A 16,868-nucleotide genomic window follows, 5' to 3' on the forward strand; every position below is an offset into this window, starting at 1 on the left:
ATTATGTGCCCACGTCGTGAAAGTACGATGATACTCAAGCCATGGAGCTTGAGTACACAGTCCGAATTTAGTCGACTCTTACAAGGATACTCGGTTTCCAGGGACCAATTCCATCACGGTATCCCCATGGGGTTGGCGAAACACATGAAATAATACAGGCACATGTTCCTATTTTCGAATCGTTTATTTTATACAGTTGCTCATTGTACAAATGATGTTTATATATAATAATGCTGATGATGATCATTCACAGCTTCCTGACAGGGTTTGGCCTGCCTCAGTTGGTATGGGCATGTATAGCAGTAAATATCCCTGTGTACAAGTTATAGTTTTGCATCTGATACAATCATTATGATAATGATTCAAACATATAACACGTCAATGCAGAAACTAGCCAGTCTTGACCATCAAAAAAAGACTCCATTTATCGTAAAGAGCAAACCAGACGCAAACCCCACAAGAACGGACTGCCGTAAATCAGCGATGACATGATTCTGGCATATTCAAAATCGTACAGTGGAATCGCTCTTTGGCAGACATTTGTCTTTTAAGGATTTCATCACTGAAGTGTTTCAGTGTGGATTGATATACATTCAAAAATCACGGTCTAATATTCTTGTGACAACCGTGCGTACTGACCTGACTCAAAACTAAAAAATTACATAGCACGCCTGAATCCTGTAGTTTCTGATTGGTGCCCATATATGTTTGGACACGTTTAAAGTACATTGCACTTATACAGCTAATATCAGAGTCACTTGTTTATGATTCACTCTGAAATAGTGGTCATTCGTTGGTAAAAAGACTAGCGTATTCTACCCAATTGGTTGCGCTTGTCACAAACACATACAGCGGCAAGTCAATTGTTCGAAATATACATTAAAATATACTACATGTTACAAGCCTTATATTAGGTATACCCATAACTTTGGATTCACTAAAGTTATTAGTTAACCGTTACATGGCAAACGAAACGCCTTCGCCATACAAGTAAAGGATCTTGTAACATCCTATTAATGTGCTCGTACAAACTTTGCTTGGCATAATGGACTTCCAATAGTCCAGGCTAACTATTCTCTTGCATGTTTCCTCTGAGATGCAACGATGTAATTCTCAGTCGGGCGTATGTTCACAACACTTGTCCCCCCGTAGTTCACCTTGCCGATACTGGAGAAAGTCAGGGTTTGGAGCAGGTTGGCGAAGATGACAGTTGCCTCCTTTACAGCCATCTTGTAACCGGGGCATTTTCGTGCTCCTGAAATGTATGGAAAGGAACCAGTAAATTAGACGATTATAGAGAATATTATACATATGATTTATGTTCAGTATGTAACTACCAGTTGTCGGACGTCAACTATAGTGGAACCTCATTGGCTGAGTGGATTAGGTCAGACTTTGTCTGCTGGCGATAAGGTTGAGTTCAAATCTCGGAGGGGACTCAAATAGTATTAGACTTTATACTTAACTAAGAACATAGATACCCAGTTATAACATGTAAACCATACTGTTTTATTAACTACTGGTCAAAACAACGTATTCAATTATATTGGATGTTTAAACTGAAATACGCAAGATATATTACCCGATGGTGCTGTTTGTAATAGTTGTGTTTTGGACACTAAGTCCGCAGCATTTCCAAGAAAGGTTTCAGCCAAGTAACGTTTGATGACGTTTGGTATGGTGATCTACCTTCAGCTGTTGGCAGTCTATAGCCCATTTTTCTACTGTATTGTCCAAATTTGAAATCCAATTTTATAGAGAGTTGCTAGTTTTATTTCTTGATACTGTAACATTCTAGTTGATTTCACTGTCCTTCGTCAGGTTTTTATAATTAACATGTATTTATTGTGAATTCAAAACTTGTTTTAATCACGATATAGCTGAAATATTGACGATGTGACTTAAAATCTTAACTCACTGACTCACTTGATAACGTTTGTAATATTTTTGTCTGATCTAGTTTACACGTGCCCACAGTTTAGTTGACATATTGATGAAACAGGCGAGATACAACAATCAGCCATCACTCTCTCTGATATTTACCTATGCTAAAAGGCATGAAAGCTTGGGGCATCTTAATTGCTGAATGCTGGTCATCAAGAAAGCGCGTCGGGTCGAACAGCTGTGCATTCTCCCAATAAGCATCGTCCGTGTTTGCGGAAATCAGATTGGAAAATAGGATGGTTCCTTTTGGAATGTGGAACCCAAAGATGTCCATGTCGTCCACGGCGCAGTGGGGAAGAGAGACAGGAACTGGAGAGTCAAGAGACAACATACTGCAAATACATATTGTGAAAATGAGTACGAATGACACGTTATATTTGGGATTGCACTTTCTCAGTCAAATCCAGAGTCAAAACCACTAAGGGTTCATAGCGCTACGACATCATATATTAAACCATTGAGTTACATGTACGACAGGTCGTAACGTTACTACCTTTAAGTGGATGGGGTCCCAGAGAGTAGTACTTTTGTTGGGTTGAGTCCCATCCGGGATTCGAACCCACACCCTCAGCACATTTCTGGTGTCCCCCGCCGGTATATTGCTGAATTATTGCTAAAAGCGGCTTAAGACAACAATTCACTTACCTTTACTGTTGTAACCATCATATTTTTGGTAAATAAGAAAATAAACACTTTGTGAAGCTGAGCGCATCAAGGTCATTGTGAAGGACCTTCTGGGTAAGGATTTATTACAATGTTTTTGTCATTAGTTTTTCACCGATTGCATAAATGTTTACAGAGTACATGTTCGTATACATTGGGTTCGTCATATACCTACCCACATTAGCGAGTCGCTGAACCTCAAACACCGTAGCACTAACATAGGGCAATTTGTCTATGTCAGAAAACTTGACTTGTCGTGACTTGCCGCAGACCTTGAAAACAAATACCCAACTGTGAAATAACAACATGCACATGTATGGCTGGCTTTGTTGACCCCAGTCGTGTACTTCCGTGAAAGACAACACAACATTTCCCTAACAGATTGTGGTTTCGCTCTGGCAGGTCTCTCATGATTTATATCACTGAGTTTCTAGCTCTATATCAGGCCAACCCTCTCTCTCTCTCTCTCTATATCAGGCCATCCATCCCTCTCTCTCTCTCTCTCTCTCTCTCTCTCTCTCTCTCTCTCTCTCTCTCTCTCTCTCTCTCTCTCTCTCTCTCTCTCTCTCTCTCTGCAAATATTTAGCACCCCTCCCCTCCCTAGACGCACCCATCCATTCCCCGCCGCACATACACAACCCCCAGCCTTCACTCAGATGACAATACCATTTTGAAATACAGAGACCATATACCGGTCAATCGGTTAATAATCTCTGAGAAAGATATGTTGATACGTTTCTTCCTCCGATGACCCTCACCTTATCTATCTCCTGTTGGCATCTTGCCTGCACATCCGGGTGCTCCAGCATGTAGAGTAGCGCCCAGTCGACCGTCAGGGCTACAGAAGGAGCGCCCCCTATGATGCACTCCTCCAGACACACAGCAACGTCACCATCTGTAAAACAATAACATAGCATACAGTGTATTCCTTTCTCTATCTCACGTAAAGGTGAGGTGAAGTGAGGTGAGGTGAAATTGGGTTTAAAGGCGTGCTTGAGAATATTTCGCTCATATGACGACGTGCATGCGTGTGTATGTGTATGTGCGGCTGCTTGTACTAGCCCAGACTTAAGCTGGTTTTATAGTGCTGGCCCACTGAGATACCATGCCGCAGTGAAGCAGGAATACCCCATTCAGACACATTATACTGACTCCGAGCCGACCAGTCCTTGTTGTACCCATTAATGCCGAGCGCCAGGCAGGGACCAACAAGTACCATATTTTAACGTCTATTGGTATGACGCGGCCGGGGATCGAACCCGCGATCTTCCGCTCTCCGGGCGGACGCTCTAACCACTACACCATGCAGGCGGTTTCGTAAAGGTCGGCTACTGTACTCTGGTAGTATCGCCCTACAAAGTGAATCATGCAATATAGACGACGCATGTAAAACAAACGCAGTGATGTCGTCGGATATCAATAATGTTCCTACAAGCTATTTCTGAGAATTCTGTATGTATAAAATCAAAATATATATATTCGTCGTATGAAATAAAATACCTGGACATGTCAGAGATTACACATATCACCTTATGCTACTTAATCCTTGTAAGGGTTAGAATTGATCTTCAGTAACCCATGCTTGTTGTAAGAGGCGACTAAGGGCATTGGGTGGTCAGGCCCACTGACTTGGTTGACACATGACATCGGTTTCCAATTGCGCAGATCGATGCTCACTGGATTGTCTCGTCCAGACTCGATTATTTACAGACCGCCGCCATATAGCTGGAATATTGCTGAGTGCGGCGTAAAACTAAAATCACTCACTCACTAATCCATGTAATATTTGTGCATGTATTCTTTCTCGGATTAATTATATTAGGTCCACCTTTTGGACCCAGTTGTTGTAGTTCACGTAAGCAAGAGAGTGCATCACCCATGTCCTTCGAGAGACTGGTGGACATGGAATTTACTTTAAAAGCACGTTCAGTTAAATTGCGGGTAAAGCGTATCCTTGGATGACTTTCTTCTTCCGAATCGATAAGAATACTACAGTTAGGCACATACCCATGCATCTCGTTTATGTTTAACTTTCATCAAATAAAGTAGACGACAGGAGAACTCTATGGGTTATTCCTCTGGACTAAATTCATTCGGAGTTCATCGTAATTATGAGGAGAAAATCGTCGTACAGCATGAATTCGAGATACAAAGTTTCAGTCGGTACGTTGCAAATGTAAACCGGCAGTTCGGCAATACTTTGCGTGTAGGTGGGATACATAAATGACAGATTGGGCCTCAGCCAATCAGAATCTGATATTGTTTAAGATAGGCCACTACGAGTTGAGTGTCGAGCACGTGTTACCTGAATATGAAGGTACATCCGGGTTCTGCCTCTGGTCCTTAATGAAGACGTCTATCACCGATCCTGTTTGGTCCTCCTTGAAGTTTTCTTTCCTGCTCCTGATTTCAGACAGCATCAGGGTCTGTAGTCCAGTGTAGGCTCCAGTTAATGTTTTGTAAGACTGAAATATGATAGTGTCAACATACATAAAACGTATACATTACTGACATAAATAATACCCAGCTGATGATACATTTTGATAACTTGAGTATTTATAACACTGGAATACTACAATCTTGTAGATCGACACCATTTTCACTGACTCCCCATCCTTGGGAAACATCCTCCAAGCTGAAGAGGAGCAATTTGTTATGGATGGACAACTTCTTGGTTGCAATAGAAGCTCTATGTACTTTCTGTGGGTCTGAACCTGAATCCATTGCAATAAAGAAGTTGTTAACCATAAACAATTATCCTCTTCATCATACCAGTTTCTAAATGACACTCAAAGAAGTTATCAGCCAAATTAATGGCCGTAACGTGATCTCTAAATGGCAACCACGCCCAGATGAGTAATGTATGTCAGTTGTTAATGTGGTGACTCCCATATAGGTGAAACCTCCCTACCGTAGATGCCCTCATCAAAGAGCATAAAACTTCAGCAGCCAAGGCAGACAGCACATCAGCCCTCTCAGACCACCAACAAAACATCCTCAGTCATCTAATCCACTTATATTTATTCCACTAAGAATACGGATTGTACGAAAAGACAACTTTTAGAAGCCATCGAAACCCGCCGCCCAAAACCTTTCATCAACAAAGACCACGTTTACTACATAACATCGGCCTACGAAGAGCTAACTACCTATAAATTATACTAATCCCTCCTGCTTCGTGGCTGAGCTATTTGTTGTTCGTACTCCCACCTGATCTCATCCAATTATATGCTACTTGTTATTAAATTACATGCTGTTGTTAACGTTGATCTGATGTTTGTCACAGCACAATATGTATATACTTTTCATCAGTTGGCTGTAGTCACTTTTAACTTGATAACGATGTAAGAATCTACACCGAAACGTCGCTCTATGCAACAAACAATAAGTTGTTATCCATGAAGTCGTACGCTTCATTATTGACTCACCAACTTATGCCATGCCGATGAAACAATTAGTTGAATATCCTTCTCCACGGTATCTCATTATATCCATTACGGTCCACATCATTACTACCCCCACCCCCTTCCCTGTTGTCCCCCGTCTCCTTCCAGGCCGACCCTCCCCGTCCCCGGAATAGTGCCCCACATCTGTCACTGACACTCTGCTGCCAGCACACCGCTCTCTCGCTCTGATCCTGCTCTACACTCACAGTCAACACATCTGCAAGCTGCAACTGCTTACATCTGGCTTTGTCAGTACATGTGACTCCCGTTAATGCATTAACGTGCGACACGCAACTACTTGGGGAAAATTAAGGTCAATATGTGTTTTCACCTCGAATAACCATGAAGCTCAAGATGATATAATACTGTTCCTAGATATCTGATATCACATTTGTCTGGATCCCCTTACTGCGGGAGACGCTGACATTACACAACTCCCCAACCATGTTCGTTAATAGGGCCTGTAAGTATCGCGAGGCTCTACTTCCGGTACTAAGCTGGTTCCCGGGTCCCCTGGCGCGCGCAACTTGCGATACGCGAGACGGGGCCCAGCTTACTTCCGGTACCAGATTTCCAGTGACAAGCGTATATTCAAGAACCAGTTCTGGTTCCAAATCTCGCGACAGCCAAATATGACTTTTCTAGACCTGACCAAGTGTACAACCACTATTGGCTGTCACAGCGGTTGACAGTGGTAATTGTTGGCTAATTCGGGGTGGTTAGATCGCAAATGTGTTATTTCTGCAAGGATTCATTCGAAAATGCAACGTTGTTTGTCACCGGAAGTGATATGCCGTGACCTACTTACGGGCCCTATCCAGACACTTTCTACAGCAAAGCTGTAGTTTGTGAATAGTTAAACAAGGTTCCCTTGTATACACATATGTAAATCATGTCTGATTACAATTATGGTATTTTTACAAGACATTCTGTGAGGATAATTGGTCATGTAGTTTCAAAATTGGACTGCAAATGTCTAACATGAACATTAAGAGCCCCGATGTACAACAAAGCTCTATTCCCTGTACCCGTCTAGTTATCGGTAGGTACCGCAGCCACGGCACTGTCCCCAGGGGTGAGAGAATCCCTCCTTTCTGTTCGAAATCAGCCATACACCGTAGTATTTCCCGAAGGACAACGCTGTCATGGTTACATCTGAAACCAAAATTGATCGTGTAAAGTACAACCAAACCAGTATAGCGCCTTTGTAACACTATTTCATGACCGGAGGCGCTGTTGACAGCAGGGGCGGAATCAGAGGGGTGCGGGGGTGGTCATTTCCTCATTGAACAAAATCTTAGATAAACTAAAATGAGGGCGGTCGAAAATACAAATATGCTCAACGTTTAGATTAGTACTGCTACAAATGAATGAGGACCTGATGTCAAAATAGCATACCCATACGGCAGTGAATGGGTACCCGACAGGATTAGAAGGTAATAGCTTTTAAACCTTGTAGCGCTTCATATAACAGTTCATGCTGAAGTATCGTTATCATTATACAGATCAAAGTAAATAAATGCAACAAAGACAGTTTAGGTGGTCCTGGCACCGCCAGGATGGATCATCAGCCATTGGTATTTGCCCCGTTTACACGCAGCCCAGACAACAATCAAGTGCTGACTCGACCAGACCACCTGGAACTTGGAGAATGAGAAGACTCTCTACACAGCAGAAGGGATGTGTTCCTGATAACAAACCCGAGTACTCTCCCCACTTCAGTCAACAGATTGGGAGGCACAAGGAAACCTTCGAGTCCGGAATGCAAGCGGAACATGGCATATTTTTCTTTTCTAAGCTTACTTTGGTAAGAAATAAGGACATTCCCTTTGGTGGAGAAAAACTTCATGCCTAAGAAAGTTGGATGTCTCATTTGTTCATTTCATGTTATCAGTTCTAAAACATGATGATGACAGGTATGTCCAGTGATAACCCTGAATTTACTTTGGATTTAACTATTTGACATTTTTTTGTATGTTGATGACATACCCATATGAATCATTTCCTTAAAACAATCACATTATATAGCTCATAATGCAACTGCAGTCATCAGATTGTTTGAGACATGGCTCCAACTATAACCCACATGAACATAAACGTGTTAGTGAATGAAGTCACACATTTAGTGAGTGAGTGAGTGAGTGAGTTTAGTTGTACGCCGCACTCAGCAATATTCCAGCTATATGGCGGCGGTCTGTAAATAATCGAGTCTGGACCAGACAATCCAGTGATCAACAGCATGAGCATCGATCTGCGCAATTGGGAACCGATGACATGTGTCAACCAAGTCAGCGAGCCTGACCACCCGATCCCGTTAGTCGCCTTTTACGACAAGCATAGTCGCCTCTTATGACAAGAATGGGTTGCTGAAGATTCTACCCCGGATCTTCACGGGTCCACACATTTAGTATTTAGATATTGTAGTAATAGTAATACTCACAGCACTGACTAACCCACTATAAGCCTTTGTTAAGTTAGAGTGTGATGATTACACAATGTCATTCAGAAAGTGGTCAAATGTAACATATGTTATGTTTGGGATTACACTTTCTTAGTAAAGTACAGATTCTAGTACTTCTGATGGGTTGAGTCAGGCACCTATCTGCACCACACAAAGCCAGCCGTCTAACCCACTCATTAGGTGCCTGACTCTGAGGACGGGGGTTCGAATCCCGGATGGGATTCAACCCAACACAAGTACCAGGATCTGTACTTTATTGAGAAGGTGTGCTCCCAAATATAACATGTGGTGTTAGAACCAGATATCAATTCAGTGTCGTGCGTCGATGAAGCCTCCGTTAACAAATATTCAGTCTACACAGGAATGCTGTAACGTTCGTTGCGAAGTGGATCTCCACGCCATATGGTACTACTAACATGTACCTCACTACTTCACTTAAGTGTATGCTGCACGCAAACAGCAACATAATGCAGTTATATACTACCAGCGTTTAAAATTCCCGCCTGACCGACCGCCCGGAACGGTTTGTTTCATCTCGGACGGTCAAATTTCAAAAGTAGCCTGTCCGGTGGTCTGGTAGATATTTTTACCCCTGGCATTAAATATTTCATAATATCAGACATTATATCTTGTCGTCAGTTTGAGGTGTTTGAGGTATTATGAAAGTTATGTTAAACTACTTATGATTGAACAGTTCATGTTACGATAACCAATCGCATCACGTGTAATTTCAGTTTATTGTTGAAAACTGGACAGGCAAGTTTGTATCCGGACTGGTAAGTTTTTAAAGTTACCAGTCCGGCTGTCTGTCTTGGAATTTGTGAGTTTTAAACACTGATACTACCCATCAAAAGTGTAGACTCACTTGTGTAAATGTAGCCATTTACTTCAGTCAACTGTTCAGAACTAGATTTTGCTATATATTCCATACTGTTTAAAGGTACTGTTTACACACGAACTTATACATTGTAAAACAAATTCGTAACGTTGAAAAAATTATTGTCATAGTTCAATAAATAATGAAACTCAGTGAAATTTGGCGAATTCTTAACAAACCTTTAAACCAAAACGCAGCTGTTTGCATGCACGATATTTGCACATGCTTTCAGAAATTTGATGCATGATCCTCGTGCAATTCATCTGCATAAGGTTTGCAGATGGTTCCCCCAAGTGGAGTAGAGTGGAGAAATTCATCTTCGATGTAACCGTACATATATAAATAACATATAGTGAGTGTTTTAAGTGAGTCTAAACGTTTGATGGGTAGTATATTACTGAATCATTGAGTCAGTCAGTCAGTCAGTCAGGTTAGCTTTACGCCGCTTATTATGACGGCAGAGGACACCAGAAACGGGCTTCACACATTGTGCCCATGTGGGGAATCGAACCCGGGTCTTCGGTGTGACGAGCGAACGCTTTAACCACTAGGCTACCCTACCGCCCCGAATCACTGAAATAAATACTAATTTATGTTAATATGGAGATGATCTCTGAGCGTACGTAACAAAGGATAAAACGATGGCCATATTTACACACAGTCTCTAAAATGTTCTTTTATTTCATGAGCAGAGTAACAAATGCAAAATTCTTGGCCAAATGATACGTACATTTTAAAAGTTGGTGATATGGACCTGGAGTGACATATATTTCCTAGTATGGCTAAACAAGGGAAATACTGTTCCTTCGTGCGGTGCCTAGTCCAAAGACTTTTAAAATTAGCATTTTCCATGGCACTCCCTGCATATTCTGGGTCGTACCACTGATGGGTTCCTGAGTCATAACCTCGAGTATGGTGAAGACTGCTGTGAACAGATCGAGCTATGTGAAGTCGTTTAAGATACTATGTCTGTGCCAAGTTGGAAATAGTAATCAGTATCTTCCTCGTCATGTAGTAGCAATAACAGAAGTAGCATCAGCAGCAAGATAATCAAATAGCTGGAACACATTTCAAAGCATAAACATTAACTTGCACATGATTTGGAACAAACTATATGTGTACAAGTCTGACTGCGAGCACGCCCTACTGTGCCGAGAACTCAGCTATTACCGTTCACGTAGGGCACAGCTAAATTCCTTTTCGCGGCTAATACATATAAAACCTCTGAGATTTTCTAACGTGAATATGTTGTTGCATTTAAACGAGAACATTACTGGGTAAAACGTTCACAGTGATACGTGTAAATTGAGGCGCCCAGTAGGTTTATTGTTGAGTCATATTAATACTACAGCGGCCAGGAAAAGACAGAAGGATTTTCTATGTTGTCGGGGATATGCTGAAACCAAGCGAACCAAGACCCCTGACCCATTTATCATGTAGTTCCCTTAGGAGAATCTTTTGTCAGCACTCACCAAAATAGTTGCTACGGGTTTTCCTCCCCCATTTAGCCGGTCCGCCGTGATATAAATAGAAAGCTTTCAAAGCAGCGCGCAACCAGACTGTGTCACCAACTCACTCACTGCCAACAGGTATTGTGATCTCTTTGAGGGGTAAACATGAGTCCTATGGGAGCTTCCATATATACATGTAGATATTTTAATTAATAAACATTGAGTAGATGTGTAAGTTTGCTATACTTCAGGATCCTTTAATTTAATCGCTCAACGGGTGACTTATAATCCTTGATCCACCCCACATGTGTTCCAACTTAAATAAGGCTGTCTCTATACGTTTTGGGTTTCCCATCTCATTCCCACTTGAAATAATAAACAGTTGCTTTTTCAGTTTCCCTCGACGCTGTAATATATACTTATGCCCCGATGAGATGAAAATATTCTTTCCTTGCAAAGTAATAACAAAGAAGGGTCAGCTTGATCTTTCATCAGCTGCATTTATCAAAAGATTGTTTTGAAGCAAAGGGGGAGGTGGGGCAGCGTAGTGGTTAAAGCGTTTGCTCGTCACGTGGATGACCCGGGTTCGATTCCCCGGTCCCGATTCCCCACATGGGTACAATGTGTGAAGCCCATATCTGATGTCCCCCGCCACGATATTGCTGGAATATTGCCAAAAGCGGCGTAAAACCACTCACTCACTCGAAGCAAAACCACATCATAATATTACGTTTAATAACGTTTAATATTTCATAAACCAAGTTACACAATTTGTCAAACATTTTTTGTCGCCCATCCCTTATCGTGCTGGCAGAGGTTGTAGATAGGAAAGAAATGGAACGAAGACGTTGTGTAAAAGTACGGGGTGTGGAGAACAGTTATGTATACTACCTTTACCCTCCAAGTCATGCGGGCGGTGGGGTAGCCTAGTGGTCAAAGCGTTGGCTCGTCACGCCGAAGACCCGGGTTCGAATCCCCACATGGGTACAATGTGTGAAGCCCATTTCTGGTGTCCCCCGCCGTGATGTTGCTGGAATATTGCTAAAAGCGGCGTAAAACCAAACTCAGTCAGTCAGTCAGTCCAAGTCATGCTTGTAAAATAACCTGGTGAGGACATCGTACCTTTGGCCTGTCAGAGCTGCGTATCGGCATGTTGTCACTGTGATGTACAGGCTGTCTCGTGGCTGGAAAGGGCTTTCTTTTTTCTCCACAAATTCCTCGATAAGGAATTTGGTCTCCTCCAACACTATGTCTTGATATGCCGAAGTCATCAAAACATCAGCGATTCCTTTCTTGAGTGTTGTACGAGCCTTTGTCCAGTTTGGCCCGTTTCCAAAGAACAGCCCTGGATGAAAAGAAATTAGTACTGTGCTGATCAAGTCTATGTAATAGTAATTCAAAATTAGAATATAACTTTGTTTGTTGTCTTACGAAGCAGTCAGCAATATTCCAGTTATATGGCTGTGGAATAGAAGAATGAGTGTGTTGGTTGTATTACTATAAAAATAATATTTCAGACTGTGTACGACGGGTTCACTTCAAGAGAGTATATGGGTACCCGGTGTGAAATGCTTCGATAAATATATACTGAACCACAAAAGAAATGTCGCACTGATAGCACACTTTAATTCACTCTAATTAACAATAAAAAAAACCGGAGGATTGAGTTCAAACTTGACAATTATGGTGAGCACATTTTCGGGAATCACATTTAGAGTTCACACAAACAAAATCACCAAAAATGGTACCATTTAGATACCCGAAAGTCAGTATTGTGTGTGGCCTCTATAAGCATCGATGAAAGTCGTTGCGTCGTCTGTACATAGAATGAATAAGCCGGTTGATGAAGGCCATAGGCCATAGGCACTCTGTGAAATGCCTGATCGAGTCCAGCAGCAGTTGTCGGCCTTGGGTGGAGGTCATTCAGTCTTCTTTGTATCTCGTCCCAAAGGTGTTTTATTGGAATCAAATCCGGCTTGAGTGCAGGCTATTGTAGGGTTTGGATGCCATGTTGTCATAGGGATTCTAATGTTACTCTGGCAGTGTGGACACGAGCGTTGCCTTGCTGGAGGACCACCCCATGAGCTCCTCACGCCTTCACCATACTCTCACTCTGACATCGAATGTGGAAACACAATAATGGCTTTCATGAGAAAAGAGCACAGTTCTCCGTTGTCGATAACGCCAATGTCGATGCTGAGTTGCCCATTAAAGTCGGTTTGGGCGGTGATAAGCGGTGAGGACAGGACTACGATATGGTTTCCTCCGTGCAAACGTCGACGCACTGTATCGGCACTGATGGGTCTGTTGCGAGTCCCAATGGTCTGGCATGCTGTTTCCGTCGCTCTGGGGAAGCGATCCTGCAGATGGTGGCGAACAATCTGTCGGTCTTGACGTTGTGATGTTACGGAAGGTCGCCCACTGTGTGGACGGTCTTGGATGCTGTTAGTGACGTGATACCACTCCTGCGGTCGGTAGATTGTCCTAACATGAACCATAAAATGATTGACTACCCTCCGTGCGGTCTGGGCAACTTGCAATCGTCCCAAGACTTGGTTCCTCTGATCTCTCGTAAGTCGTGGAATGGCAATTGTGTCAAAACCAAAATGACTCGCTTTTATTGGCAGGGTTGTCACGATATGCACGTGCATTTTCATTTTCACGAATGTCATACGGAACATTTTACCACGTCTGCCTTTTTAGGTGCGTTAGGTCGATATGTTTTTTTCATCAGAAAACACACTGATGTTGGTAATAACTGTCAATCTCGATTGAAAAACATGTTAACAAAACGATACAATTATATTAAAAACACCATTTTGTAAGAACAAAATCTTGCATTTGGTTTTGAAAGGCGACGTTTCTTTTGTGGTTCAGTATATTTGAATATACACGAATGTTGTCAAGTATTGAGATGCATCCCTCGGGCGTACATCAATCGTTGGTTGTGACCACAGCTACTATATTCAATACGACGTTAACACACCTCACTCACTCACAACTGACATTCCCTGCCACTGTTAAAGTACAACCCACGCTAACAACGGCACCCGCCTTCACACGATACTCTAAATAGCCTTATGATTGTATATAATGTCAGATGGACAAATAATACGACATTTTTGGCGTGAAATTTGCTGTCTATTACGTAGATTTACGTACGTTGAATTAGAAGGTCAATTCCGTATGTCATTATGTAATTACATATAAAAATGCTACATGCTGTGTCATGTGTGGATGTTTGGATGTCACCAACAGTGTGCAGTTTGAATGTCACCAAGTACTTTAGACTAACTGCCAGATACAAGACACACACACAGGCAGGCATACAGGCAGGCATACAGGCAGGCACACAGCCACTCATGCATGCACGCTTGCACGTAGACCCATGTACATATATACACACACCGCCCGTTAAGATCCGGGTTAGACCTGGTCTTCAGTAACCCATGCTGATCGTAACAGGCGACTATGGGGATTGGATGCTCAGCTGACTTGGTTGACACATATCCCAACTGCGTAGATTGATGCTCATGCTGTTGCTCACCGGATTGTCTGGTCCAGTCTCGATTATTTACAGACCGCCGCCATATAGCTGGACTATTATAGTGTAGTTACCTGGCACACTTGTGTAAGGAGCAATGTGTGTAGCCTAGCAGATAGCGTGTTGGTTTACACTCAATACGTTCGTGTTCGAATCTGAATGAATATTTTGCATACATCATTTGGAGTAGTTTCTGATGAACCCATTGTGTTAGTTGCTTTGTTTGTTTGTTGTTTAAAGCCACTCTCAGAATATCACAGCTATATATGACGGCTGTACATAATCGAGTCTTGCCCAGACAAGCTAGTGATTGACATCATGAGCTTTGTTCTACGCAATTGTGATACAATGACATATATCAATAAAGTCAGCGAGCCTGACCATTAGATCCCGTCAGTGGCCTCTTACGACAAGCATAGGTTGCTCACAATCAGGTCTTACCTGGATTTTCATTGGTCTCACCTATAGTACTTACACTGGAATAGAACTCGGACCATCGACGTAACGTGACGTAGCCACTGAGCTACCATTTCGCCTCACCAAACATTTACAACTGGACAATACTCGAACGTACTAGCTTCCTTTTCGGTGGGGGTAGTGGGGCACCCTATTGGTGAAAGCGTTTGCTCGTCACGCTGAAGGCCCGGGTTCGATTCCCCACATGGGTACAATGTGTGAAGCCCATTTCTGGTGTCCCCCGCCGTGATATTGCTGGAACATTGTTAAAAGCGGCGTAAAACCATACTCACTCACTCACTCATGGGCGGTGAGGTAGCTTAGTGGTTAAAGCGATCGCTCTTCACGCCGAAGACCAAGGTTCGATTCCCCACATGGGTGCAATGTGTGAGACCCATTTCTGTCCCCCGCCCTCATATTGCTGGGAGAATCCCAAAAGAGGCTTAAAACTAAACTCACTCACCCCACTCAGCCATCACTCACCACTCACCTACCTTTCCCGTGTTGTTTTACAGCATTTACCCCCGGGAGGAAGTCTGGCCTGGCAGCAGTGTTGTCCTGCTGGGTGATGAACGCCTCGTGGATCGCATCATACCCAGACACTAGAATCACGGGATACCTTCCAAAATATATCCTAGCCACCGAGCCATATTTTCTACGTATCAGTTGAAAATAATCCTGCACTCTCTTTGCCCCAAACATCGCCATCTGGGGGTAGGATCCCAATAGTGGCCAGCGGAACGGCCCCGGGGGTGATTTACCCCTCCATCCGGACTGGCGAAACAGACGTGTATAACCCAGGAGTAAAATCACCACCAGAATTCCTCCGTATATGATTGTATACATGTTTGAGTGAAGCTGTGGAGTTACCCCTCCCTCCTTCTCCAGGAAGAGTGACTGCGATCTCTCAGCGAATCTTCATTTAAAATCCCTGGTCGGGGCTCATAGCCAGTGAGGCGAACATGGGTTACCTTGACATGCAATGCACCTGTTTTTATTCCAGTGTGTTGTTACAGTTTATGCTTGGTGCAACATGGAACGCGATGCACAAGTGCAGGTACAGTTTAAGGAGCTGTGTTCCTGACTGTGATGTCGATATTCCGAGTCCTTGGCACAGGTGGAGATGTTAGATACAGGAGCCCCAACCGTGTACACTAAACACAAAACTGCCACGCAAGAGTTGTGTTGATATTGCGCTAACAGTACAATGAACACCCCACTTCAACACACAAACAGACCCGGGTCGAGTGGGAGGATGAGGGGGTCTGTTGGGGCTCGGGATATTTTGGGAGGGGTAGGGGTTATGTTTTGGTTGTGTCTTTCGTTGATGTTTTATACTTAGTTTTTTGTGCGTGTTGTTGTTTTTGTTTGTTAATATATTGTTCTTGTTTTTGTTTCAAAGTTTGTTTTCTGTTGTTGTTTTGTTGTGTTTTGTTTTTGTTTTTGTTTGTTTTTGTTTTGTTTGTTTTTTGGGGGTTGTTTTTTTTGTTTGTTTGTTTGTTTGTTATTGTTTTTGGGGGCAAAGGGCACTTGTTTGAATTGTTTTGTTTTGATGCTTTTTTATGTTTTTGTTTTTGTTGCTGTTGTTGCTTTGATTTGATTTTGTTGTTGTGTCTAATTGTATTTATTTATTCAGGGGGAGGTTTCAGAGGCAAGCGGCCAGCCATTTCAAATAAAGCTAAACACTTACACTATATAATCTGGTGATAGGTTTTCTAACATAATTAAGGACGAAAACTATATGAAGGAATTCCCAGCACTTATTAAGCTTACAGTAGTGCATACAGAATCTGAATGCGATGCACTCACACACATATGCCAAACAAGCACACTCTATATAACACAAACAAACACTATAAATATCACCGAGACCAACTGCAGGCGATGCACTCGTCTCAATTTCTTCATTAAAGTCAGGAAATAACTCTCCCCCGTAAACGAAAACAAACGTTTACATAAAAATTCAATTTTATTAAAACAAACTTGACACTAAAGTACTGTCGGAAATAGAAAAAAACTGTTTTTA

General features: G+C 42.5%; 1 protein-coding gene across 2 annotated transcripts; it reads right to left on the reverse strand.

Moving 5' to 3' along the window:
- Positions 1-168: 168 nt before the first annotated feature.
- Positions 169-15,954, reverse strand: LOC124260609 (cytochrome P450 2D19-like). 2 transcript variants are annotated; one of them, XM_046694930.1, is made up of 8 exons: positions 15,337-15,946; positions 11,965-12,187; positions 7,082-7,208; positions 4,913-5,072; positions 3,366-3,502; positions 2,783-2,879; positions 2,044-2,253; positions 169-1,255 (listed from the first exon to the last, which is right to left on the reverse strand). In XM_046694930.1, exons 1-8 carry the CDS (start codon positions 15,686-15,688, stop codon positions 1,071-1,073), a joined length of 1,491 nt encoding a protein of 496 aa, XP_046550886.1. In that variant the 5' UTR covers positions 15,689-15,946; the 3' UTR covers positions 169-1,070. The 2 variants fall into 2 exon arrangements, 1 of the variants encoding a protein (XP_046550886.1); XR_006894132.1 differs by having other exon boundaries at positions 1,046-1,255; positions 2,044-2,276; positions 15,337-15,954.
- Positions 15,955-16,868: the final 914 nt, after the last annotated feature.

This window comes from Haliotis rubra, unplaced genomic scaffold (genome assembly GCF_003918875.1).
Source record: "Haliotis rubra isolate DU_JTF1 unplaced genomic scaffold, ASM391887v1 Scf77, whole genome shotgun sequence".
NCBI lineage: Eukaryota > Metazoa > Mollusca > Gastropoda > Lepetellida > Haliotidae > Haliotis > Haliotis rubra.